This window comes from Dreissena polymorpha, chromosome 11 (genome assembly GCF_020536995.1).
Source record: "Dreissena polymorpha isolate Duluth1 chromosome 11, UMN_Dpol_1.0, whole genome shotgun sequence".
In the NCBI taxonomy this organism is placed as follows: Eukaryota; Metazoa; Mollusca; class Bivalvia; order Myida; family Dreissenidae; genus Dreissena; species Dreissena polymorpha.
In genome coordinates, this window is record NC_068365.1 from 9,766,214 (window position 1) to 9,792,632 (window position 26,419).

The following is a 26,419-nucleotide window of genomic DNA, read 5'->3' on the forward strand; positions in this document are numbered from 1 at the left end:
TTCATTTGCATAAAGTGTCGTCCTAGATAAGCCTGTGCAGTGCACACAGGCAACTTGTGCAGTGCACACAGGCTGATCACTGACGACAAGTCACTTCAACTGGACTGAATTCTGTTTATGAGAGACTTCTTTTAGAGCTCACGCGGATCTGGGACGACTTTATAAGTACATGCATTAAGCCCAGGCTCTGTCTATTTTTTTATAATCCACAACAATTTTCAAACTCGGCAACATGCACCACAGCTGATGTCAGAAGGGCCGGCATTTTGAGCGTGTTTGGTTCGGTAGCTACACACTAAATATGTGTATGTGCGTGCGTGTGAATATGTAATAAAACTAATATTAACATAAAATGTTTATTTGTAAAATTGTATTGGATATTCACAAATTTAATAATTCAACAAAACACATGTTCCAATAATAAATAATCTGTAATGTTCTAAGATACGACATAATTACATATGCTTTATTTATCATCAATAGTTTTTGCTTGAAACAATCCAAAGTAAATCTCCGCAACCTTTGTTGCCTTTTCCATTTTTGATAATCATTAAAAACTGTTTAAAATTATTCATAAAATTCAGTTAATCGAATTAAGTCTTGACACTTAATTATACAATATCCAAAAGCCCGCTTACCGATATAATATTGATGATGAATAGCTTCTTATATGGACTAAATGAGAAACAACAAGGCTATTGTCAAGCAATATGGTCCCCTACCGGCTCCACCATTGTCAGAAATTCCACCATTTTCAGATTATTTTTTTTGGTTGCCATAGCAACCACAATTTTTGACGTAGGAACGAAATGAAATGACGTGCATAATGTCCATATTGCCATCTATCCATGTTGCAAGTTTCATGAAAAAATATTAAGAACTTTTAAAGTTATCGCAGGATCCAGAAAACCACAATTTTCAGCAGTATTTCTAGTCTATTTGTTGCCATAGCAACCAGAATTTTTGACGTAGGAACAAAATGAAATGACGTGCATAATGTCCATATTGCCATCTATCCATGTTTCAAGTTTCATGAAAAAATATTAAGAACTTTTAAAGTTATCGCAGTATCCAGAAAAGTGTGACAGACAGACTCACAGACAGACAGACAGACGGACACACAGAGCGCAAACCATAAATCCCCTCCGATGAAATTGGTAGGGGACATCGCAGGATCCAGAAAAGTGTGACTGACAGACTCACAGACAGACAGACAGACACACAGAGCGCAAACCATAAGTCCCCTCCGGTGAAACCGGTAGGGGACAAAAATGCCATTCACAATGACAACCCAATGATGTACACAGATAATCCATATCCCTGGTGTTGCAAGGCTTTGGAACATCTTCTGGCATACAACCCTTTTTAAGTCCAAGTGAAATGCTCATTTCTTCTGTTTGCCAACTTTCTCTTTTCGTCTTTTCACATGCTTTGGAATCTTTGTCAGACGTTTTTCCTTCTGGGCTTCTTTCACTATTCGTTTCCTTTCCTGAAAAGACATACATTATGTTTAAATGTCAAAATACTTATTTGATACAATGACTGAGAGTCAATACATTCTACTCATATACTTTAAATACTGTTCAGCTTCTTTTGGATATTTTTTTATATTGAGGTAGGCTTATCACGTATACAACTCTAAACTTACTTATTGTAACATTTTAAAAAGGTTATCAGTAAATTAAAACGATTTCAGAACTTTGTGAAAAAAAAGAGTTGTCAATTCAAATACAAAATGTCACTGATGTATGTTGACACCATAAAGTGTTCATGATTATGCATTCTTCATGTACATCACAATGTCTATAAAACATACATGTAGTTTTATTTGAATAAGCAAATAAGCGGAATTGATATCACCTGCCAAATAAATTTTCTTTGCGAATGGATGCAGAACTAAAAGAAGAACGTACAATAACTCTTATTTAAGAATGTGAAGAGTTATAGTTCTTGTGCATGGCATTTCTCCTTGTTGATATCTTTACACATATGAAGTTTCATGTTAAAATCGTACAGCATGTGAGATATACACCTAAAAGTTTAATCATACAAAAAACAAAGAGGAATAACTCTTATTCAAGAATGTTTAGGGTTATGGTTCTTGTGCATGGTACTTATCCTCGTTCATATCAATACACATATGAAGTTTCTAATTAAAATCTTACATAGTTTCTCAGATATACCCAAACAAAGTTTGTGACAGAAGGATGAATGGACAACGCCAATCTATACCCTCGGCCATTAGCAGAAGATAATAATGCTCTGCACAATAACAATATCCCTAGGGCAATACTTCAATTAATATTAAAGACAGAGATACGGTCCTTATTCATTGTACCTCCTCTCATACAACCTTGTACAATCCTATTTTATCTATTTTAATATCAATCCAATCCAAGAAATTTCCATACAAGGACTATTAATTGATGGACAAGGTATGATAGCTTTAGCAATGATTGCTTTAGCATTCATACCTACATAACCATTTATAAACTGCTGAATGGTACCTTTCTAGAGTTTGGTGATTCATCTCTATCTCGAATGAATAGTTTTGTTTTTTCCTTTTTATTCTCGCAATCAGAGTTGTCCTCATTCTCTGAGGCATTTTCATCGCTTTCTGAATTTGTATCCTCCTGCTCTTCTTCATTTACTGACTCTGTGACAACGCTTTGTGTGTCCTGGGTGTCTTCTGTGAGTCTGGTGTCTTTGGTAGATGATGGGTCATTCGCAGTGTCTTGTAGTATAGTAGGCATCTAGCAACGATTGTTGACATTAGAACGCAAAGCTCAAAATACAAATGCAATCATGCTCCAGTGTGCGTATCATTTCAGTACCAGATGAGTCAAACTACTGCATTCTAGCTATTATGCTATGCTGAACAAATATTTTAAAATGTAATGACTCAGCCTGGTTCATGCCGTCAATAATAAAAAAAATTGCTTTCCCTAGTCTCTTATTTGTGTACATGTATATAAAAATGTCAATAAGTTAGTACTGTGTCCATATTCACATAACTACTAAGGGAAATCTCACCTGAAGTTGAACTTCATTTCAGATACAATATTTTTTACAAATTCCAATTATTTCTGCTTACAAAAGGTAAACATATAAACCATTAACCCTTTCCCAATCAGAAGCAAAGTGAAAATGGCTATGTGCAAACAGCATTAACCCAGAACAGCCTGCGAGTAACTCGCAGTCTGTTAGGTTTCATGCTGTCTGCTGTCTTAGCTAAGAGTTGGAAATACAGCCTTTTAAACTTAAATATAGTAAGATAGGTCTTTAATTAAATTTAACTTTCTAAGTGACAAATGTGTTAAAATATGTATCTAAGTGGTAAAGGGTTAAACAAACATTAACTTGTTTAAATTATGTAAATGTGAAAAGACCTACACAGGCAACAGTCCAAGCGGTAAGAAATTTCATCAATCTAAGAAATACTCTCTTGTTTACCCCAAGGACCTTTGTGAGTACGCACCCTGGTATTTATATTCCATTACAATTGCACAAACTATCTCTTTAATACAGAAACTTATTAAAATTTGACAGTTAATGTGAGCTGCAGTGAACAAGTACTGTACATAATTATCAATCTCTAAATGAATGGTCAAGACAATATTGTAATTTAGTATACATTTACACATGTTCTTTCTAAAACTATGGCAAATTTCCATTATAAAATACTAGCTACTGGAGCAGAGTTCGACATTTTACAGTGTGAAATCAGAGGCCGTAAAGCTGGGAAAGCAGACAACTTGTATGTGTTATGAATCGCAAGGGATCCAGACATAAGCCCCCCAGGACAAAACCCCCCCAATGAAAAAATGAACATTTGGACAATTGCCCCCCAGTAGAAATGACAGGTAGGATATAAGCCCCCCAGTGCTTATTTTGCATCTGGACATTTGCCCCCCAGTGCTTATTTTAGAAGTGGACATTTGCCCCCCAGTGCCTAATTTTCAATGACATTACTCGATTGAGCAGATAATCATGTCCAATTATCACCACCTGATTACTCAAAACCTTTGAGATGATAATCCATTTATCCAATAACCACCACTGAAAGGCTTAAATAATGGAAGGGATAAATAAGGCGACACTGGATTTGATCTCTTCTCTGACTTTCATAACTTCTATGGCTAAGTGGTCAGCATCCTTACTGTGTGTTGTGGATGATGTGACCATAGTAACCTGAATATATAAAAACAATAATTTAATATTGTAACTAATGATAATAGAAATGAAACATTTAATTTATTATATATAAAATTATTTTGTGACGTTTTGTATATCTGTTTGGAATTAATTATGTAAATTAATTGATATTTTGAATGTTGGTAAAGCTTACAAATACTACATTTACCTTTACTTCAAATAATTAAATTTGTGAAGTTATGCAATACTGTCTGGAATTAATTTTGCAAATCGCTATTTTAAAAGTTATGATAGCAAAGATAACAAATAGCATTTTAATATTATACTTACATCAAGATTAGTTGTCAAGGTTCCTTTACATGAAGCGCTTCTGCGCTTGGAACATTCCCAATGTATTGATTCTTTACGAGACTTCTTTTTGGTGTAAGAGTACCCATCCTTCAGTAATTTCTCAGACCCTTTATTACTCTTAATAATTTCCATGATGAAATGTATCATTTGAAATGTGATAGTTTCGTTATATACTAAGTTTTAGTTAATTGTCACTCAAACAATGTAACTACAAAAATAATTGCCTTTAAATGTTGTTATATCATATGTGTTCACTTTAATTATCATTATTTGTACTAAGTTATGATAATTATTATTGATAATCCTTTTGATTGATTAAATAAAGAAGCCATTAATTTTCATTAACAAGTATATGATCAAAGCCACATGTCACACCTTTAACAAGCTGATTATCCTTTTGATTGATTAATTAAAGAACAATTCTTTAAGATGTTTGTTTTACCTAAGATTAGGAAATTCAAGTGAGTTTCTGGACCTTTTTTATTTCAAATTATAATGATCCAAGTTTCTATGATTATATATTTGTGAGATATGAAATAATAATGAATCCAAAGACAGAGATATACTAGTTTAATGGAAACAACATATGATATTAGCACTGGGGGGCAAATGTCCTCTTCTAAAATAAGCACTGGGGGGCAAATGTCCAGATGCAAAATGAGCACTGGGGGGCTTATATCCTACCTGTCATTTCTACTGGGGGGGCAATTGTCCAAATGTTCATTTTTTCATTGGGGGGGTTTTGTCCTGGGGGGCTTATGTCCTACAATCGAATCGCAAATATCTCTTAAGTTCCAAGCAAAATTGAGAAAACATTACTGTATTTGTAAAAACACTCTAGACTGTGTGCGTCGTCATACAAAACATTCATGTCTCTCACTCACCTGCTGGGATCCTGACAGATCTGTCGTAAGACCTGTGAGCTTGCTGTACAGCAGCTGAAGGGGAACATAATATATTAACAGTATTAAAGAAGGATTCTCAAAGCAAATTCGTTTTTAATCAAGTGTCTTTTAAAATCAAATTAACAACTATAGACGAATCTTTTATTAATTTTGCATAAAAAAATAATGTGTAAATGCAAAGACGATTCAAATTAATTATTTTGAATGAGTAATGAAACTTTATGATGGGTCAGCTGAACAAACATTTACATCAAAAGTGTTTTATCACACAATTCTGAAAATCCATGCATTAAAGATCCAACAAATATGTCAGATTTTATAAATCCATGAAATTTTATCTCAACAAAACCAAATAAATCTATGGTATTGTTGTATTGATGGATTGTACGCACTTTTTTAAACAATATTTCAGTATCACATCAGTCAGGCTCACTTACCCAACTCCAAGGCATGCTAAGTTTATCAGTACATATGCGCTTACTTGAGACAGTAACTTACAACAGTCCTTCGAGAATCAATGGTAGTGAGAAAATGGCCGAAGAAATATCTTCATAGCCAATCCCCACATAAGTAATGTGGTGAGAAATAGAATGGGAATTCTCAGGGAAAAAAGCACTTAATACATGTGCCGTCCCAGATAAGCCTGGGCAGTCTGCACAGGCTAATCAGGGACAGCTCTTCATGCACCAACTTGATTTTCAAAGAGAAGAGACTTCCTTAAAACAAAAAATTCTATAAAAGCACAAAGTGTCATCCTTGATAAGCCTGTGAAAAATGCACAGGCTAATCTGGGACGACATTTCATGCAGATGCATTGAGCCCCATTTTCCTGAGCATGGCTCAATTATAGTGGTCACATAAGACCTGAGGTTATAGGACTAAACAACAGGCCCTTACCTCGGTTTCATCCCCTTTCTTCTGTCTGTAGAAATCCCTCTCAAAGTCTACCACCTGATCAAGGGTGCGGGGGATGAACACATTCTTAAATACCTGGGGACAGAAAACACAGACACAACACAATCAGTGCAATCGGTTTCTCATCAAATGTATACATTATATAACACAGTAGTTCAAGAAACACAGATAAAACAAACTGAATATTCAACAAAATAATGCTTAACAATATTTTGGCAAAAGTAACAATTTCAACTGTATAAAACAACTGGAATGGAATGGATTAAAGGTAACAAAGTGCCCCCTATTGTTCATTAGGCAGAAAAACTTCAAAGAACAATTCTCAAACAAATTGTTCAGCTTCCCAAAGAAACAAACTTAGAAGAGTAATGATAAATAGATAATAGACATTTAAACAAATAGGCTTAAAACAATGCATGTGCGTAAAGTATCTCCCAGATTAGCCTGTGCAGTTCGCACAGGCTTATCAGGGACAACACTTTCCGCCTAAACGTGATTTTCTGTAAGGAGGGACTTCCGTGAAACTAAAAATACCATAAAAGCGGAAAGTGTCGTCCCTGATTAGCCTGTGCGGACTGCACACTCTAATCTGGGACTACACTTTACGCACATGCACTAAGCCCAGTTTTCTCAGAACGCGGCTCACATTAAAATTCCACTGACCTCTTCGTTAACCTTGTCCTCCTCGGTGACATCCTCTGCAGTTCTGCCGGCCGTGAGCTTCATACACTTGTCCAGATACTGGTCCAGATTGTCAGCCGTGATGGTCACATCAGTCACAAAGTCAAACAGCTCCTTCACTGTCAGTGTGCTCACACCCTTCTTACGGAAGTATTCTGTCAAGCACATTTCACATATCAAAAAAGTATTCTATCAATTACATGTCCAAAAAGTATTCTTTCATTGACATTTCCTGTATTTATTTAGATATTATCCTTCATAAAAATAAAAAACCCCATTTATTTCGCACTAAGTTTGAGGTTTGATGCTAAGTTTGGCTAGATTGACTACTCTAACATCTTTTAGTTCTCTTAAACAACAAGAGATGTGTTGGCCAGAAACACAATGCCCCCTATTGCGCCGCTTTGAAATAAAATTTCAATATATCATTTGGCAGGTTTAGAAATTATCTCCCTTTTAAAGATTATTACTTCCCTTGGATTGTATTTTTTGACTTTTGACCTTGAAGGATGACCTTGACCTTTCAACACTCAAAAATGTGCAGCTTCATGAGATACACATGCATGCCAAATATCAAGTTGCTTTCAATATTGCAAAAGTTATTGCAAAACTTTAATGCAAGGTTAAAGTTTTGGGACAGAATGACAGACATACAGGCCAAAACAATATACTCGCGAGTATAAAAGCATAACATGTCGTTTTAGATTGGCCTGCGGGGACTGAACATGGTAATCTGGGACAACCCTTTACGCACATGCACAATGTTAAGTATTCTGTCAATGAAATTGTACATCTAATCATTCCTTTTAACACAAAAATCCATACAAGTGGATAGTGTTGTACCAAGTCCTTGATTAGCCTGTGCTGACTGCACAGGCTAATCTGGGACAACCCTTAACACACATGCTCATTAACATGGGGCAGATCAATTTAGGACCTTAGTGACTTTATAGTTATCTTCCTTGACAAATAGCAAGCAAAGTAGACCAAATTAATGTACAAGCAATAATGTTTTAAATTATATACATTCAAGAGCAAGTATTCTGTCAATGACATTTCACACAATGGTATGAGGCAAATAAATTATGGATCTTAGTGACTTTCCAATTATTTCCCTCGACAGGAAAAGTCCAAGGTAAAACAAAAAGCACATACATGTAGGTCAAACTATTTGGAATCTTCTTTTTTGACTTTCCAATTATTTCCCTTGATAGAAAAAGTCCAAAGTAGAACAAATAGACATGTAGATATACATGTAGGTCAAACTATTTGGAATCTTCTCTTTTTATTGTTGTTCTCCATAGCGATATGTTGCCTATTAATAAGTAGTATAATTTGTCATGTCTTTGATAACTAAAGCAGCTAGAAATAACATTTTGTAATACAGATCAGTAAGAAAAACACTTATCTATAAGCAGAATTAATTACGGTATACATCACCAAAATATTGTATATAAACATGAACTATGCAGCACATAATGATCAACAATAATAACCAAGTAAGCCAACTATACTGACTTGTCTATTTTTGTGAGGATTCAGGGGAAATAACCGACTTAGGTCTCCAAATCAAGATTCAAGCATTTGTTCTAAAGATAAAAAGTGTTTTTTCATTACAAATAAATGTCAGTGTTATATTTTGGTCCTTTGGTGGAAGTTTGGCAAGACCCTTTGAATGGGGAACATGACAACAGGTTTTATTTTTTATATTATTAATTTTGATGAATAATTGACGGTATTTATTTACAAAAACACCTCCATCATTCGGATAAGATTGGTCGTACATTATAGCACATACAATCTGATGGGGATTTTGAAGTTAACAGCAGGAACATTGGATAAACAAGCAAGGATCATAACAATACATTATGTACAGCCAGAGGTTTCGTAACTATTAAAATCCAGACAGAAAAAAATATAATAATAAGACCCAATATATTGCTAGTTTTTCAAATTCAAATTTCAAATTCTTTTTTTTTTTAATCATGAAGCTGATTATACTGTAGTACATAGTTTGCAAACATACCACACCTTCTTCAAGATGACTCTCACAGGCCAGCCTTCCCTTTTAAGCATGACAATATATTTAAGCCTTACTCTAGGAAATCGAGGCTTCATGCACGTGCATTAAGTGTCAACCCATTTTAGCACTGTCAGCACAGGCTTATCAGGGATGACACTTTCAGCCTACACTGGATTTTTGTTTAGAAGATACTTCCTTTCATAAAAATCCTGTAAAAGTTGAATGTGTCTACCCTGATTGGTGGACTGAACCGGCTAATCTGGGACACTTTACGCACATGAATAAAGCCCCGATTTCTCAGAACAAGGCTCATCTATACAAGGTATGGGCCAGTAAGAGTTGTGTGCCGTACCTGTGACGTTGGTGCAATCTTTCCTCAAGAACTCCAGGGCGTGTGGGTGGTCATGTTCCACGGACTGGGACACGTCTATTACATACAGGCTACCCTCGTGCACTCTGGTGTAAAGAAACGCAACTATGTATGTGGAAAAGAAACACAACTATGTATGTGGAAAAGGAACACACCTATGTATGTAGAATATGAACACAACTTTGTATGCTGAATAAGAACACAACTACGTATGTCGTAAAGGAACACAACTACGTACAGTATGCCATATAGGAACACAACTTTGTATGCTGAATAAGAACACAACTACGTATGTCGTAAAGGAACACAACTACGTACAGTATGCCATATAGGAACACAACTATGTATGCTGAATAAGAACAAAACTAGGTATGTCATATAGGAACACAACTTTGAATGTTGAATAAGAACACAACTTTGAATGTTGAATAAGAACACAACTTTGAATGTTGAATAAGAACACAACTACGTATGTCATATAGGAACACAACTATGTATGCTGAGTAAGAACACAACTACGTATGTCATATAGGAACACAACTTTGTATGCTGAATAAGACCACAACTACGTATGTCGTATAGGAACACAACTATGTATGCTGAGTAAGAACACAACTACGTATGTCATATAGGAATACAAATCTGCTCTAAATTAGTTCTCAAAAAAAAGAGGAGTTTCTTCTGTAATTTACACGCCTGATTAAACTCAACCTCAAGGCAATTTTTTATTGAACAAATTAATAAAGACGTTATTTTTTATTTCCAATTTACAATAACACTTTTTATCAAAGGGAATTATGACAATTATCTCTGTTGTTCTTTTAGATGCTTTAGATGCACCTAAATCACACATTCCAGACCACTTACAGCAGGTTAAACTCACTGAAGTCTGCGTGTATGAGTCTACAGTCGTGATAGAGGGATCTTAGGATCTGTATACATTGTAGGTAGAGTTCACGGGCCTTGGACTCGCTCACCTCACTGTCCTTCAACAATGGGGCAGGCCTAAAAACACAGCACAGGAGATTGTAACAGTGGGGCAGGCTTACATACACAGCATAGGAGATGGTAACAGTGGAGCAGGCCTACAAACACAGCATAGGAGATTGTAACAGTGGGGCAGGCCTACAAATACAGTATAGGAGATTGTAACAGTGGGGCAGGCCTACAAACACAGCATAGGAGATTGTAACAGTGTGGCAGGCCTACAAATACAGTATAGGAGATTGTAACAGTGGGGCAGGCCTACAAACACAGCATAGGAGATGGTAACAGTGGGGCAGGCCTACAAATACAGTATAGGAGATTGTAACAGTGGGGCAGGCCTACAAACACAGCATAGGAGATTGTAACAGTGTGGCAGGCCTACAAATACAGTATAGGAGATTGTAACAGTGGGGCAGGCTTACATACACAGCATAGGAGATGGTAACAGTGGGGCAGGCCTACAAACACAGCATAGGAGATTGTAACAGTGGGGCAGGCCTACAAATACAGTATAGGAGATTGTAACAGTGGGGCAGGCCTACAAACACACCATAGGAGATTGTAACAGTGTGGCAGGCCTACCTATACAGTATAGGAGATTGTAACAGTGGGGCAGGCCTACAAACACAGAATAGGAGATTGTAACAGTGGGGCAGGCATACAAACACAGAATCGGAGATTGTAACAGTGAGGAAGGCCTAGAAACAAAACATAGGAGATTTTTCATGCGAATCTAAAATTATAAAACAATCCAAGCTCACCTTAATAGCACATTCGAGGTCCATTGTGCCTGTTCTGAGAAAGATGGGCTTAATGCATGTGCGTTAAGTTTCATCCCAAATTAGTCTGTGCAGTTCGCACAGGCTAATCAGGGACAACACTTTCCACTTTTATGGTATTTTTTGTTTAAAGGAAGTCCCTTCTTACAGAAAATCTTGTTTATGCAGAAAGTGTCGCCCCTGATAAGCCTGTGCGGACTGCACAGGCTAATCTGGGACGACACTTTACGCACATGCATTATGCCCAGTTTTCTCAGAACGCGACTCCAATAATAATTGTATGGTTATTTGGGAATTTGGCAACAATTGTTCAATGTTTTAAGAGTACTTTGATGCTCCAGGAGTATGTTAATGTTCTTAATATACTTTTATCATTTAAGATTGCTTTGATTTATGAGTAATACGAAGTTTGATTCTCCAGAATACTTCTAAGATCTATAAACACTGATGCTCTAAGCATACTTTGATGCTCTTTAAAAGCACTTAAATGATCTTAAAGTGCTTTGATAAGTTAAGAATACTTTAATACTCAAAAAGTACATTGACGTTCTAAGCGTACTTTGATGTTCAACGAGAACTTTTATGTTCTAAGAGTACTTTAATGCAACAAAAGTACTTTGATGTTCTGATAAAGCTTTGATGTTTTAAGGGAACTTTGATGCTCTAAGAGTACCTTAATGTTGTAATAAAACTTTGATGCTCTAAAAGTATATTGACCTTCTAAAAGAAAGTTGATGCTATGCGCATCAAGGTCACAGGACTTCCTTGATCAAAGTGAGATGGGATACATAATTTACATTTTTTTTCCGTTAATCTTTGATCCCCAAATCTTTAAAATATAAACAGAATTATAAAAATAAATACATTTACAACTGCAATTGCCAACAGTCACTGGAGGATTAAAGCTGAATATCTAAGTAGCTGGTCACGTGCATTTTCGTTTGCCCAAGATTACTCCTTGGCTACACTAGACAAGCTGTTTAAACAGTTTTTGTGAGTGTACAGTACATTATTTTGCACATGAGCTATGATTTGGCAGCCTGTAATTATCTTTAAAGGGTTAGGAGGTATAATGACTGAGCAGACAAACAGTTTAAGTGTACCATCCTTCTGTTCCAATGAAGTCCATCACCAGGACATGGCTGCGTAGCAGAATTGGCTCTGGACAGGGTACACCTGCTTGGTGGAGTCTGAAAAACAGCACACATAATTCAATAGCCAAAACAATTTTAAAGAACTTTTTACGTCATACCTATTTGTATGACTTGCCAAGAAAAGCATGATTTGCATAAAAAATGCTTTTAATTATTTATAGGTTTTCTCAACCAAATAAAATGCAGGTACATTCAAACAAGTACAACATTGTTATTTATGTCCAAACTACTTCCATAATCACTTTTGGGATGGCATAAGCCAGTAGTAGTTAAGAGACCAATGTATATGCTAATTTATCTTATAGAAGATAAAAGTAAACAAAGTGGTATCCCAAATAAACATTTATTTCAACCCCTAAAATTTTCCCCTAAAACATACTAGGCACTCAGTCCGCACAGGCTAATCAGGGACGACACTTTATGCTAAAATTTGATATGCATTGATACGCACATGCATAAAGCCCCATATAATACCTTGTGAGATTCCTCATTTCTTTTTCAGCCCAAGTTCTCACCATCTTACGTGGGTTGTGTTTACAGTAGCCGTGCCTGAACCGGAACTCTCCACTAACATACTTGTCACGGTCCTTGAATATCAGGATGGATGTCTTATACACCTGCAATAACAGAACACAACATAAATTTCCCGATGTATCACTGAAGGTTACAGTAGTATAGTCTTATAAGGGTGGTAAGTTGTCCTACTCACTACTCAAGCTTTTGGTAGAAAATATTGGCAGTAAACCAGTGCTATATAATATCACTGGCACCCATGTCTTAAAGAATTGGCAAACAATGTGGTTTCTATAAAGTTGTGTAAACCTAGATGACAAAGCACAAAACAAAAGCTGTCTCCATTGGAAGACATATGCCCCCGAAAAACGCTTTTTTGAAACCTAAACGCAGATTTCGAAACCTAAGCGCTGACCTTAAGTTCAAGGTCAAGGTAAAAGGTGTCAAAATTTGTGTGCGTATGGAAAGGCCTTGCCCATATACACATGCATACCAAATATGAAGGTTACATCTAAAGCGACATAGAAGTTATGAGCATTTTTCAATGATTCAAGGGTCGTAACTCAGGAGTGTATGGGTCAATTCGGCTGATTATCGAACTTGACCTAGATGTTATTACCTTACACATTTTCATGAAGTGTGGCCAAGATTCTATGACATTTGCTCGAGTTATTGAGCGGAAACAAGAAAAACCCAATTAAACAATGATTCAAGGGCCATAACTCAGGAGTCTCGGGTCAATTTGGCCGATTATCGAACTTGATGTACATGTTATTGCCTTACACCTTTATATGAAGAGTGGCAAAGATCCTGATCATTTGCTAAAGTTATTAAGCGGAAACGAGAAAAAACCCAATTTAAGGATGATTCAAGGGCCGTAACTCAGGAATGTCTGGGTCAATTTGGCCAATTATCGAACTTGACCTAGATGTTAATGCCTTAAACATTTTCATGAAGTTTGGTGAAGATCTGATGACAATTGCTTGACTCATTGAGCGGAAACTAATCTGGACGGACTAACTTACTAATTTACTAACAAACGAACAGTGCGATTTTAATATGCCCCCAGAACCGCTGGTTCCGGGGCATAAAAAAAGACAGAAGGCAAACACAACAGCTAATCAAGACCATTAGACAAATGGGTGAACAAATGACACAAGTATCATTAAATCAATTTCTTTAACTACATGCATAAAACAGCGCCTCTCTCTGTGAAAATCGAGCTTAATGCATGTGCACAAAGTGTTGTACCAGATTAGCCTGAGCAGTCTACACAGGCTAATCAAGGAGGACCCTTTCCGCCTAGACTGGATTTTTGTTTAGAAGATACTTTCTTCAAACAAAACAAGAGACGTGTTTGTGAGAAACACAATGCCCCCTATTGCGCCGCTTTGAAGCCATTAATTTGACCTTTGACCTTGAACAATGACCTTGACCTTTAGCCACTCAAAATGTGCAGCTTCATGAGATACACATGCATGTCAAATATCAAGTTGCTATCTTGAATATTGCAAAAGATATAAAACTTTAACCAAGGTAAAAGTTTGTGACACACACATACAATGACTGACTGACACAATGACAGACAGACAGGCCAAAAACAATATACCCCAATATCTCTCAATCAGGGGGCATAAAAATTCAATAAAAGTTGCAAGTTTTGTCCTTGATTAGCCTGTCAGGACTGCTTATCAGCAAGTATAGTTCATGCATCAAGCCTGGATTTCCTAGATTTTCCTAGAGCTCAACTCAAATGTCGATTGTCATCCCCTACCTTGATAGCTTTATCAGAGCCGTCCTTTGTGTCGATTGTCATCCCCTACCTTGATAGCTTTATCAGAGCCGTCCTTTGTGTCGATTGTCATCCCCTACCTTGATAGCTTTATCAGAGCCGTCCTTTGCTGTGGCGTGATACACGTTAGCCTCCTTGCCCGTGCTGATACAGCCATTGACCTCCGTGATGACTCCACGACTGATCATCTTGAAGAGGATCATACGCGTACGCGGGTCCATCACCTGCTCAGCAGTGGCACGGTCTGACTTATCCTTGCCCCTCAACCTGGGAGAACAAACCATCTAATTGAGCCTTGTTTTGGAAAAACTGGGCATAATGCATGTTTGTAAAGTGTGGTCCCAGATTGCAGTCTGCACAGGCTAATGCATGTTTGTAAAGTGTGGTCCCAGATTACAGTCTGCACAGGCTAATGCATGTTTGTAAAGTGTGGTCCCAGATTGCAGTCTGCACAGGCTAATCAGGGTCGACACTTTCTGCATAGAATTAATTGTTGTTTAGAAGAGAATTTCTTTACTAGATAAATTCTAAAAAAGCTGAAAGTGCTGTCCCTGATTAGTCTGTGCAAACTGCAAAGGCTTACCTGGGATGACACAGAGACTTAACATACATGCATAAAGCACAGTTTTTCCAGAACAATAAGACAATGAGGGTGAAGATACTACTGAAACACTTGTGTGTATTTATTTCATTGTGTGCAAGCAAATGTTAGAATTTATAATATAAATATATTATGTCTAACACAAAAAGCATAAATAAGAACAGGTTAAGAAGCATTAAGTGCAGGTAAAAGAGAAATACATTTTTTTACCATAACACAGGCAAACATCACTTTGTTGTTTAGTTTTGTAAAGAAATGCATTTATCAATAACAGTATGATTCAAAGTATTTTAACAATGTTTCTGTTTCCACATAAACTGGTAAATATAAAAGATTCAGACATTTTATTTTCCACAACATTTACTGCATGCTCCTGTATTATAACTTCATACAGCCTGCACACATATCAGATGTTCTGTAACATATGCTGAAGATTTTCTTTTTCCAGCACCATGTTTGAATCAAAGAAATACACCTTACGGTATAAAATTGTTTGAGACAGCAAACATGTGCAATATATTTTATGACATAATTTTGGTTAAGTTCCATTTTATCATTTCAATTTGATGTTATTAATCTTTTTTTCAGCCATTTTATTTATATTTTCTAAATATAGGTAAACAAAATAGTGGGATAAATAGAATACCTTGTAAGTGTTGACATCAGCGTTTAATTGCTCAGCACAAAAACCCAAGCCTTGTGCCAAGGTGTTCTATGCATCACCAAGTTAAATCATCTGTATTAAAGAGATACCTGATATAGTGTTCTCTATACTTTTTGTATAAAAGCTGATTTTTTTTTTTGAAGGACGTTACTGTTACCCTTTTCATCCCTACCTCATATGATCCTGCTGTTTTCCCTTTGATGTGAGAGCTGAGGAAGCAGAGCTTGTCAGTTGTGGACCCGTGTACTTCTCTATATAATATAAAAAAGATACATGGCTTAACTAGTAGGGTATTTTGTGGTTTCTGTCCAATTTAATTTACACATTTTATCACGAAAGGGTTTAACATGAAAACAGAGTTTTATCAACGAGTGACAGAATTTGACGGCAGAAGCTGTTGCTTTTACAATTAAACTTTCACAATCCTGATACAAACATAAACAAGAGCACCGCCTTGCGGGTGCAGACCGCTCATCTTTTTTCTTTTTAAAGGTGAAGGGACTCTCAATTTCAATCACAAAGGAGGGAGGGGTGGAGTGAAGAGGGGTGTATAGTGTGGGGGTGTGGACATTTATTACATTATCTTCCAAAAATGCGAAGAAAAAAAAAGCAAAACAAAATTTAAAAAAAATCGGGGGTGGGGGGGGGTGGGTGGGGGGGGTGGGGGGGAGGGGATTCTTGGGTGCGATGGTTGGACGGTATTTCAAAAATAAAATAATAAAAATAAATATTTGTGTTTTTTAACCGTTTCAAAAAAAATAATTTGGGGGGTCGGGGTGGGAGGGGGGGGTAAAGTGTGAGGGTGTGGTGGTCATTTGTGAGATGATCTTACAAAAAGGTCAAGGTAAAATTCAACTTGCCAGGTACAGTAACCTCATAATAGCATGAAAGTATTTGAAGTTTGAAAGCAATAGCCTTGATACTTTAGAAGTAAAGTGGATCGAAACACAAAATTTAACCATATATTCAAAGTTACTAAGTCAAAAAAGGGCCATAATTCCGTAAAAATGACAACCAGAGTTATGCAACTTGTCCTTTTACTGTACCCTTATGATAGTTTGCGAGTGTTCCAAGTATGAAAGCAATATCTATGATACTTTAGGGGTAAAGTGGACCAAAACACAAAACTTAACCAAATTTTCAATTTTTTAAGTATAAAGGGCCCATAATTCCATCCAAATGCCAGTCAGAGTTACATAACTTTGCCTGCACAGTCCCCTTATGATAGTTAATAAGTGTTGCAAGTATGAAAGCAATAGCTTTGATACTGTAGGAATAAAGTGGACCTAAACACAAAACTTAACCAAATTTTCAATTTTCTAAGTATAAAAAGGGCACATAATTCTGTCAAAATGCCAGTCAGAGTTACATAACTTTGCCTGCACAGTCCCCTTATGATAGTTAGTAAGTGTTGCAAGTATGAAAGCAATAGCTTTGATACTTAAGGAATAAAATGGACCTAAACACAAAACTTAATCAAAATTTTCAATTTTCTAAGTATAAAAAGGGCACATAATTCTGTCAAAATGCACGCCAGAGTTATCTAACTTTGCCTGCCCAGTCCCCTAATGATAGTAAGTAAGTGTACCAAGTTTGAATGCAATAGCATTGATACTTTCTGAGAAAAATGGACCTAAACGCAAAACTTAACCGGACGCCGACGCCAACGCCGACGCCAAGGTGATGACAATAGCTCATAATTAAAAAAAAAAAAAATAGATGAGCTAAAAATGGCAAGCAAATTCAATAAGAACAACATCACTTTTCCTGTTTAATTATAATATTGTATATTTTCATTTACTACACTTGAATTGACACATGCTAAACATGAAGTATTATCAAATGTTAGATTGTTAAATATAAATATTTAGATGAAAATGAGTCTCAAGAATCAACAAACAAATCAATACACAAATGTAACAGCTGCCATACCAACATTGATCTTGTCAATGTATTTCCTCATGACTTTCTCGCTGGGTTGCAACGGTCCAGCTGTCTTCTGTTGTTGATTTGGCGCGCTCCTACTGTTGCTGGACGTCACAGGTTTCAACATTCCACCGGAATCATCATCCCAGTCTAGGTAATCATCATCGTCATCATCATCTTCTTCATCATCATCAAAATCATCACCATGATAACCATTTGTACTGTCCATTTTACCTTAAATTAATGAAACCTAGTGATATAATATAAACTAGAAATGACGCGGCAGAGGTTGATGCGTATCCCCACGCCGCATGTTTGACCCAGGGGGCACCCCAGGGTTGGAAATGGGGCCATGCATAGTTGAGATTGACCGTATTGTCATAAGAGATGTTCAGTAAAAAATTTATCATTTGGCAGGTTCATTACTTACCTCCCTTTAAAGCTTATTACTTCCCTTGGATTAGTTTTTTGACCTTTGACCTTGAAGGCTGACCGTGACCTTGACATTTCACCACTCAAAATGTGCAGCTCCATGAGATACACATGCATGCCAAATATCAATTTGCTATCTTCAATATTGCAAAAGTTATGGCCAATGCACCATACCGGGGGCATAAAAATGAGTGAAAATCTCTGACCCGGCCCCACCCCAACCCCCATAACTTTTAACCCAGGGGTCAGATAAAAATAGTGTAGGGTCGCACATATGCTCATAGCTACCATGTGTGTAAGTTTCAAGGTTCTAGTGCTTATAGTGTAGGAGGAGATAGTGGCCAGGACGGAAGGACAGACAGACAGAGGAGATAACCAAAATATCCCCACGCTTTTTGAAAAGCGTGGGGATATTTTGGTTATCTCCTCTGTCTGTCTAAAAACAACATTAAATGAAACTGTGAAAATATGAGATAAAATATTTATGTAAAATATGTGATAATAGATCATAATACTTGCCAATGTCAGTGCATTCAAAAAGTAGCTTGAACAGTCCTATTTATTTGTTAACATGGATCTCCATGGGTTTGTCTAAATTTCAATATAAAATGCAGTCAGTTAACCTTCTTATATATATACTAAATATTTTATAACTGATTTCCAACATGCACTAATATACCAAGAGCATGTGTAATAGTTCATAATTATATTTAGCACATGTTAGAAATAAAAATACTCTTAGCATTTGCATAGTACATGTTTTTTAATGCATTACCTACCTTTGAATAAATTCATGGTCGACTCTATGCAGTCTGCTTTACTGAAAAGACATATCATAATACTTTCAACTTCTCTTTCTTTTGAGTTACCAGTTAATTTCAATTAGCAAGTAACTTTAAAAAAAATAACTTAATTATTTAATAGTTGAATAGATTCTTTGCAAACACAGATTAAAATAATGGTGCTTTAGAAAAAACAGTACCGGAGATACATGAATTTTTACTGTACACATAAACAAATATAAACAAACAGTACAAAGGTTCAATATTACTTAACAAGAGATTAAGATGTGACAATCGTTGTTAATATAGTTATTTTCACATTTATTTAAATTATTAAGCTTCCTGCTCTCTGAATGACATATCGATACAACAAACATTAATTGCTGATTTCAGGTGAAACAGAAAATAATGTAAACTGTGTATGAGGTAGTGCATGGAGTAAATAAAACAAAATCTGTGACTCAAAAACACAAAACATGTAAAGTGATAATAAATATTTACAAATATTTATGGCACGTTTAAATTCAACTTGGTTACAAATTGACAACATTCTGTAAGCATACTGTTGAACCTGAAATTTTTTAAAAGTCAATAAAAATGAAAAATTGAAATTTGATAACATCATTATTTCGATTGACAGAACACAACATTATGAAACAAGAGATGTGTTTATCAGAAACACAACGCCCCCTATTGTGCCGCTTTGAAATAAAATTTCAATATATCATTTGGCAGGTTTAGATATTATCTCCCTTTTATAGCTTATTACTTCCCTTGGATTGTATTTTTTGAGTTTTGACCGTGAAGGATGACATTGACCTTAAAATTTGTTTCAGATTATATCCTTTAAAAAAATATTATTTCCCCTGTGAAAATGACCTGTACCAGCCAAATGATAGAAAATAGAAATTATGTCCCTTTAAAGCTTGTAACTTCCCTTGGATTTTGTTTTTTGACTTTTGACCTCGAAACATGACCTTGACTTTGACCTTTCAACACTCAAAACGTGCTGAAATAGACGTCATGATGGCGAGTTGTTAATAATGTTTTGGGTCGTTGAATAGATAAACGAAAGCTCTTGACGGTTCACTAAACGTTCTATTTTTCCGTCTTTAAGTCTGGATCACCAGGCACACTAAACAAGTTTAACAACATTTGTAAATATAACGTGAATAATAAAGTACATCTTAGGCTCACCCTTTGACAGTTAATTTCAAGTTGTTTTAGTTTGGTTATAAATTTACGATTTATTTAGATTATATTTTATTTATCTCATTTTTACTTTTTGATGTTGTTGATTCAGAGATGGAAATTTGAATGACCCCGCCTTCTGAGGCTCGCCTTTATATAGACAGTATCAGCCAATCAGGTTGCACATAACAAAATCCGGACCAATGAAAACAATTGTTACAAAGTAACATTGGCGTTCTAAAATAAACATTTCAGAGAAAATTTAGCTTTTGATAGGAAACTATAATTAATTACAATTTATAATGTGGCGTTTACTTGATATTTAGAAAGAACAATATTTAAGGAATAAAATGGCACCACATATGGTTTAAATAGACCAAAATATGATATCAAACGCCGGTTTACAAAATGGACAGTGACAGCTTCCAAACAAGATGGCGGATGCGAATTACACTTGACAAGTAAGTTGAGTTCAATAAAATGAGAAAAACTGCATTAAATGCATTTACAAAAACAACCCCATTTAGCCATCAGGCTTTAACAACAACATGTTATATTAATAAAGGGTGGCCTGTTCAAACTTATATAACTAATATAAGCAAAATCTTAAATAACAGCATGTAAATAATTACGTTTGTCCCAGTAATAAAACCACATTTCAATATTGGTTATGATATAACCGTTATATAAATATATTAATTATGCCTCATTGAACTTGAGCAAATGCTAAGTTGCGTAAGAATAAATAACATCATTCATTTGACCACAGTAACATACAATAAGAATAAATATCATGACATTATTCATTGGAATAATGTTATTCAACTGCTAAATAAATACAATGTAATATATTAATTAGATAACTATAATATTTGTGACAAGTTACACTTGTTACAGTGCAGCTTCATGAGATACACATGCATGCTAAATATCAAGTTGTATCTTCAATATTGCAAAAGTTATGGCCAATGTTAAAGTTTTTGGACAGACGGACGGACAGACTGACAGACAGTTCAACTGCTATATGCCACCCTACCGGGGGCATAATAAACAAGACTTGTTTGAGAAACACTATGTCCCCTAGGGCTACAACGGATATCCGAAATATCCGAGATTCGCGGATCCAAAATGGGATTCGCAGATTTAATCGTGATTGGTAAAATCGGTTTCAAATCCGGATCTTATTTGAGTCTAACCTTTCCTTTGCGGTAATTGTTTCTTTCCCCCTAATACTTTTCGTTAAATTGTTTCTTTCTGTTTGCAAGGCTGGCTGGTACGTAGTTTGTCACGATTATTGCTACTTTTTAGACAAAAACATGGTACTACACAGTCTACTTTCGTTTTCGATGGTGCAAAATGGAGCAGAAGAAAATTTACGATGCACCTAAACAATTAAAATCCTCGGTGTGGAAGCATTTTGGGTTTTATCAGCATACTAATTCTGGCTTATAAGTGGTCGTTACGAAGTATTTTATTGATACTTATTGCAGATTGCGTATGGTGCGTTTATTGCTTGTTAAAATACAGTGTTATTCATATTATATCTGACTGACATAGATGTGTTTTATATTAGACATTATTATTAATATTTGTCATTCAAATGCTTACACTTTTTCGTGTATGTGCGATTTTGATAGTTTTTGAGAAATTTGTGGAATCTGGACCCGGTTATAAATGTTTGTTCGAACAACGCAAGTCCATTTAATTTTTGTTTTCATCTACTTAGTATTTTTTTTTGATGTCGTCAGGCTTGTTCTGCCCTATGCCACGGGTCCGAAATTCGACCCCATTCCCAATGCAAATCTGGTTGTTTTTTCCCAATTGAAAAAAAAAAACCCAATTCCAAAAAAAAAAAATATTTTTTTTTTACCTTAAAATATATAAGTTAACCTAATCCAGTGTAGAAAATAGAAAGTGTTGCATAATTAAATTATCTGTTGCCTTTAATTTGTTTTAAAAACTGTAAAATATGTTAATGATTATTTAAGACTTTCCTTATTTTCCTCAAAATTCGGCGCTTCGCACAATTTTTTTCAACTCAAAAAGGCCAGGCCTTTTCCCCAAATTCAGATTAAAAAACCTGCACTTATCTCACATGTTCATAATACTTTGTTAAATTTTAATAATAAGTTATCAAAATAGTCGTTATTTACCAGTTAACGGCTTCTTTGAAATATAAGAAACACTATTTACATGCGATAATTTTTCCCAATTGAGCCAATTTTGCGAATAATTTTTTTCCCAAAATGGGGGTTTTCACGACGCGAAATTCCCAAAATTCCAGTGTGGCGTATTCCCAAATTGGAGCGGAAAAAGCCTGGTTGTTTTTTCTGCTTCCACTACTGCTGCTGCGGCTGCATCTGCATCTACTAGTGCTGCTAAAGTAGTATGAATATTAGTAGCTGTAAAGTTTATAATAATAATAAAAGTTAATTACTTTTTTTCATAAGAAATATATAAGTTCTGGTGTTTCAAAACATAATTTTGGTTATAGCAATTTAAATTATAATTTATTTTGCGTATTTTTACTTTCAAATTAGGATTCGAACCGATATTCGATATCCTGGCCTTTGGATTCGAATCCGGATCCGATTGAAATTTTGGATTCGCTGCAGCACTAATGTCCCCCAATATATTTGACCTTTGACCTTGAAGGATGACCTTGACCTTTCACCACTCAAAATGTGCAGCTCCATGAGATACACATGCATGCCAAATATGAAGTTGCTATCTTCAATAATGCAAAAGTTATGACAAAATGTTAAAGTTGGAGCAAACAAACACACAAACCAACCAACCAACAGACAGGGCAAAAACAATATGACCCCCACTATAGTGGTGGGGAACATAAAAATAATTTCTCACATATCTCTATGAAATCGATTTCAATTAACCTAATACATCGTGCCAAACACAATACCTGTTATCATCTACACATCAATTGTCGAGTCATTTGTTGAAAAAAACTCAAAACAAAAACTTTACACAAAAACCATTATCAAACCGAAAAAGCCGAAGTTTTGAATTAACGATTAGATCTATCTTACAGAGGTTCCGGAGAAAGTTGGTGTATTACGATTGGTTGATTAGACACGAGATCTTTCTCAAAGAGGATTCTGGAGAAAATTTTCAAATTCGGAACTCTCAGCGTTTTTCATTGCAAAAACTAACACATTTTCATGAAACTTTGGATTAATGTCATTACTTATACTATGCGAGCACACCACAGTGCTTTCCACAGGAATTTTTTCAGACGCCCCGGGGCCATTTAGGGGGGGGTATTTATTACTTTTCTCGTATATTCCAGTTTAAAAAGGAAAAAATCTGGTAAATATTTACGATAAAAGTGCTCAAGAATTTCAAGAAACACAAACATTCGCCATTTTCTTAAGTATCAAATAAATTTTGGCATATGTTACTGTTTAAAGATGTGATGAAATGTCCAATCGGAGCGTTTTGTTTTCCTCTGAACACGCGTTAATCGCCTGACATGATGTTCTCCTTTTTATACAACACAAAATACACCCACACTAGAAGTTATGAGCTTTTTTCGAAACGGGGACCCTAATTTCAAGGTCACAGGGGTCAAAATGCGTGTGCGTATGGAAAGGCCTTGTCCATATACACATGCATTCCAAATATGAAATTGCTATCTGAAGCAACATAGAAGTTATGAGCATTTTTTGAAACCTAAACGCAAAGTGTGACGGACAGACGGACGGACGGACAGTCCGATCACTATATGCCCTCCTTCAGGGGCATAAAAATGGCGAATTTTTGTGTTTCTTGAAATTCTTGAGCACTTTAATCATAAAAATTTACCAGATTTTGCTTTTTAAACTGGAATATACAAGATTATCCGGTAATCAGTAGCGACGGGAAAAGTAATAAGTACCCCCCCCCCTAAACGGCCCCGGGGCGTCTGAAAAAATCATGTGGCAAGCACTGGAAGTGGCCGAGACTCGTGGTATGCAGGTATTTGATCTTAAGAATGCCTAGTTGCAGTATGAAAAATACACACTGATCAGAAAATTTCAAGCGCCCTGCTGACTCTGATTTCGACTTTCAAGCGCCCCGGCGAGGGACCTATAGTGGCCTGTGGAAAGCACTGCACCATATCCTGTTAGTTGTTTAAATTTGCGCATTATTGATATATATGATCTTTAGTGTTTATTCATGCCAGAAAATAGTTAATGTTGCTAATATTACCGATTTAAGTGCCGCCTGAATCTGGACCGCACATTTCTATGAAATATCTTGTTACCAGCACAGGTATTTATATATATATCAGAATTTTTTTTATATTATTTTTTTATGAAAAAAGTTGTTTTATGACATATTGATAGTGTTAAAGTGACTTGGCGATGTGCCCAATACCTGTGGTTACCAGTTGCAACTCCCAGTGACCTGGAGGGTCAATAGCCGAGAGTTGGATTATTGCAAGTATTTATGGCCCTATCAGACAATAACGCGATGAAAAAATGTGTGCAAGCCTGAGTCTGCATTTTGTAAGGGCCTGAAGTGTGTTGTTGCACACCTATCTAGGGAAATTAACTTCCTAGGTGTTGGATGTCAAGGAAAACCAGAAAACCCACTGAAAAACCCACCGGTTCTGTAAGGTTACCATTTACCAAATGCAGAGGAAGTGATACAGGGGCTGTACCAACCACTGCACAAGGACAGTCTGACAATATTTATAGTCCAACTTTTGCAACTGTACAAAACACCTGTCTAAAGAGGAATCGCTTCAACTTTCATCAGTTTTACCCATTAAAAAAACACCAAAATTTCAATAAAAACTTTCATAGATCAATAACTTGTTGCAATAATCTAACTACCAGCTATTGGCCCTCCGGGTCGCTATGTACTTATAAAAGTTCGGAGCATTCAAGAAGAACTACAGTCAGTCACCAGTTTAGAATAACCCGGCAAAAAACATTATTTTTTTAACAAAATAATTTCTTTCGGGATTTAGTGTTAATGTGAGAAGATGTAAAAATAAAGGGTAAAATTTATTTTGTATGATAACAGGTTACGCCAGACGGCATATGCAGTTTTTTGTAAAAAATAGCCTATTAAAGTTCACACTTCGGAAAATTATTAAAAATCATTCAACTTTATACAGAATTAGTATTTCAAAACATGTCATGACATTTGTTTTCAATCAGCAAAAAGTTTATTTGAAATTAATAAAGCCTTCTATATCCATATGCACATTTCAAAACATAACTAATTTAATCAGTTCCGGTTAACTTTTTGCTGCATTTATCACCCCTGTAAGCATAATACAAAAGCTTTCTTGCTTAAAATTTGTTAATTTATTCCTTTACCTTATGTATACCGTAGACACTTATCATTTTGATTTTATTGGGGCATTATGGAAAATTAAATACAAATTAATCGGAACTGCTGATTATCCGGAACTGGTTGACAAACTGTACATCAATAACAATACAATTTGTGTTCAACTTCAATTCCATAGAAATTAGAACTTGCATAAACATTTATTTACACTTTTGATCAAACAACAACACGTCGTTACCTCTGAGTTGTTGAGATGGGCTGTTCATTATCTGCATCGTCAAATTGACCACTTTCAATATCCATTTTTTTCTTCGACGTTCTCTCTTTATGAACGATTTGACAGAATTGAATTGCACAACTGTTATGATCGCGAAATTATGTGTCATTTGTCAAAACGTGGTTCCGGTTCAGGTTACATTACACATTTAAAAGACACTAATTATTTATGGTACTGGATTTTTGAAAATGGGACTTAGATGCAAAAACTAAATGGAATAAAACACGGTTACAAAATTCAATAAATAATAATAACAACATCAACAGCATCACCACTACTACTACTACTACTACCACCGCCACCGCCACAACCACCGCCACCGCCACCGCCACCACCACCACCACCACCACCACCACCACCACCACCACCACCACCACCACCACCACCACCACCACCACCACCACCACCACCACCACCACCACCACCACCACCACCACCACCACCACCACCACCACCACCACCACCACCACTACTACTACTACTACTACTACTACTACTACTAGTACTACTACTACTACTACTACTACTACTACTAATACTACTACTACTACTACTACTACTACTACTACTACTACTACTACTACTACTACTACTACTACTACTACTACAACTACTAC

General features: G+C 35.9%; 1 protein-coding gene across 1 annotated transcript; it reads right to left on the bottom strand.

The window, feature by feature from the left end:
• Positions 1-938: 938 nt before the first annotated feature.
• LOC127850160 (serine/threonine-protein kinase RIO1-like) lies at positions 939-25,920 on the bottom strand. The gene is made up of 14 exons (XM_052382982.1): positions 25,764-25,920; positions 19,028-19,068; positions 17,823-18,050; positions 16,063-16,141; positions 14,706-14,892; positions 12,795-12,937; positions 12,270-12,356; positions 10,268-10,405; positions 9,383-9,486; positions 6,990-7,162; positions 6,309-6,401; positions 5,391-5,444; positions 2,508-2,753; positions 939-1,489 (listed from the first exon to the last, which is right to left on the bottom strand). Exons 1-14 carry the CDS (start codon positions 25,826-25,828, stop codon positions 1,385-1,387), a joined length of 1,743 nt encoding a protein of 580 aa, XP_052238942.1. The 5' UTR covers positions 25,829-25,920; the 3' UTR covers positions 939-1,384.
• Positions 25,921-26,419: the final 499 nt, after the last annotated feature.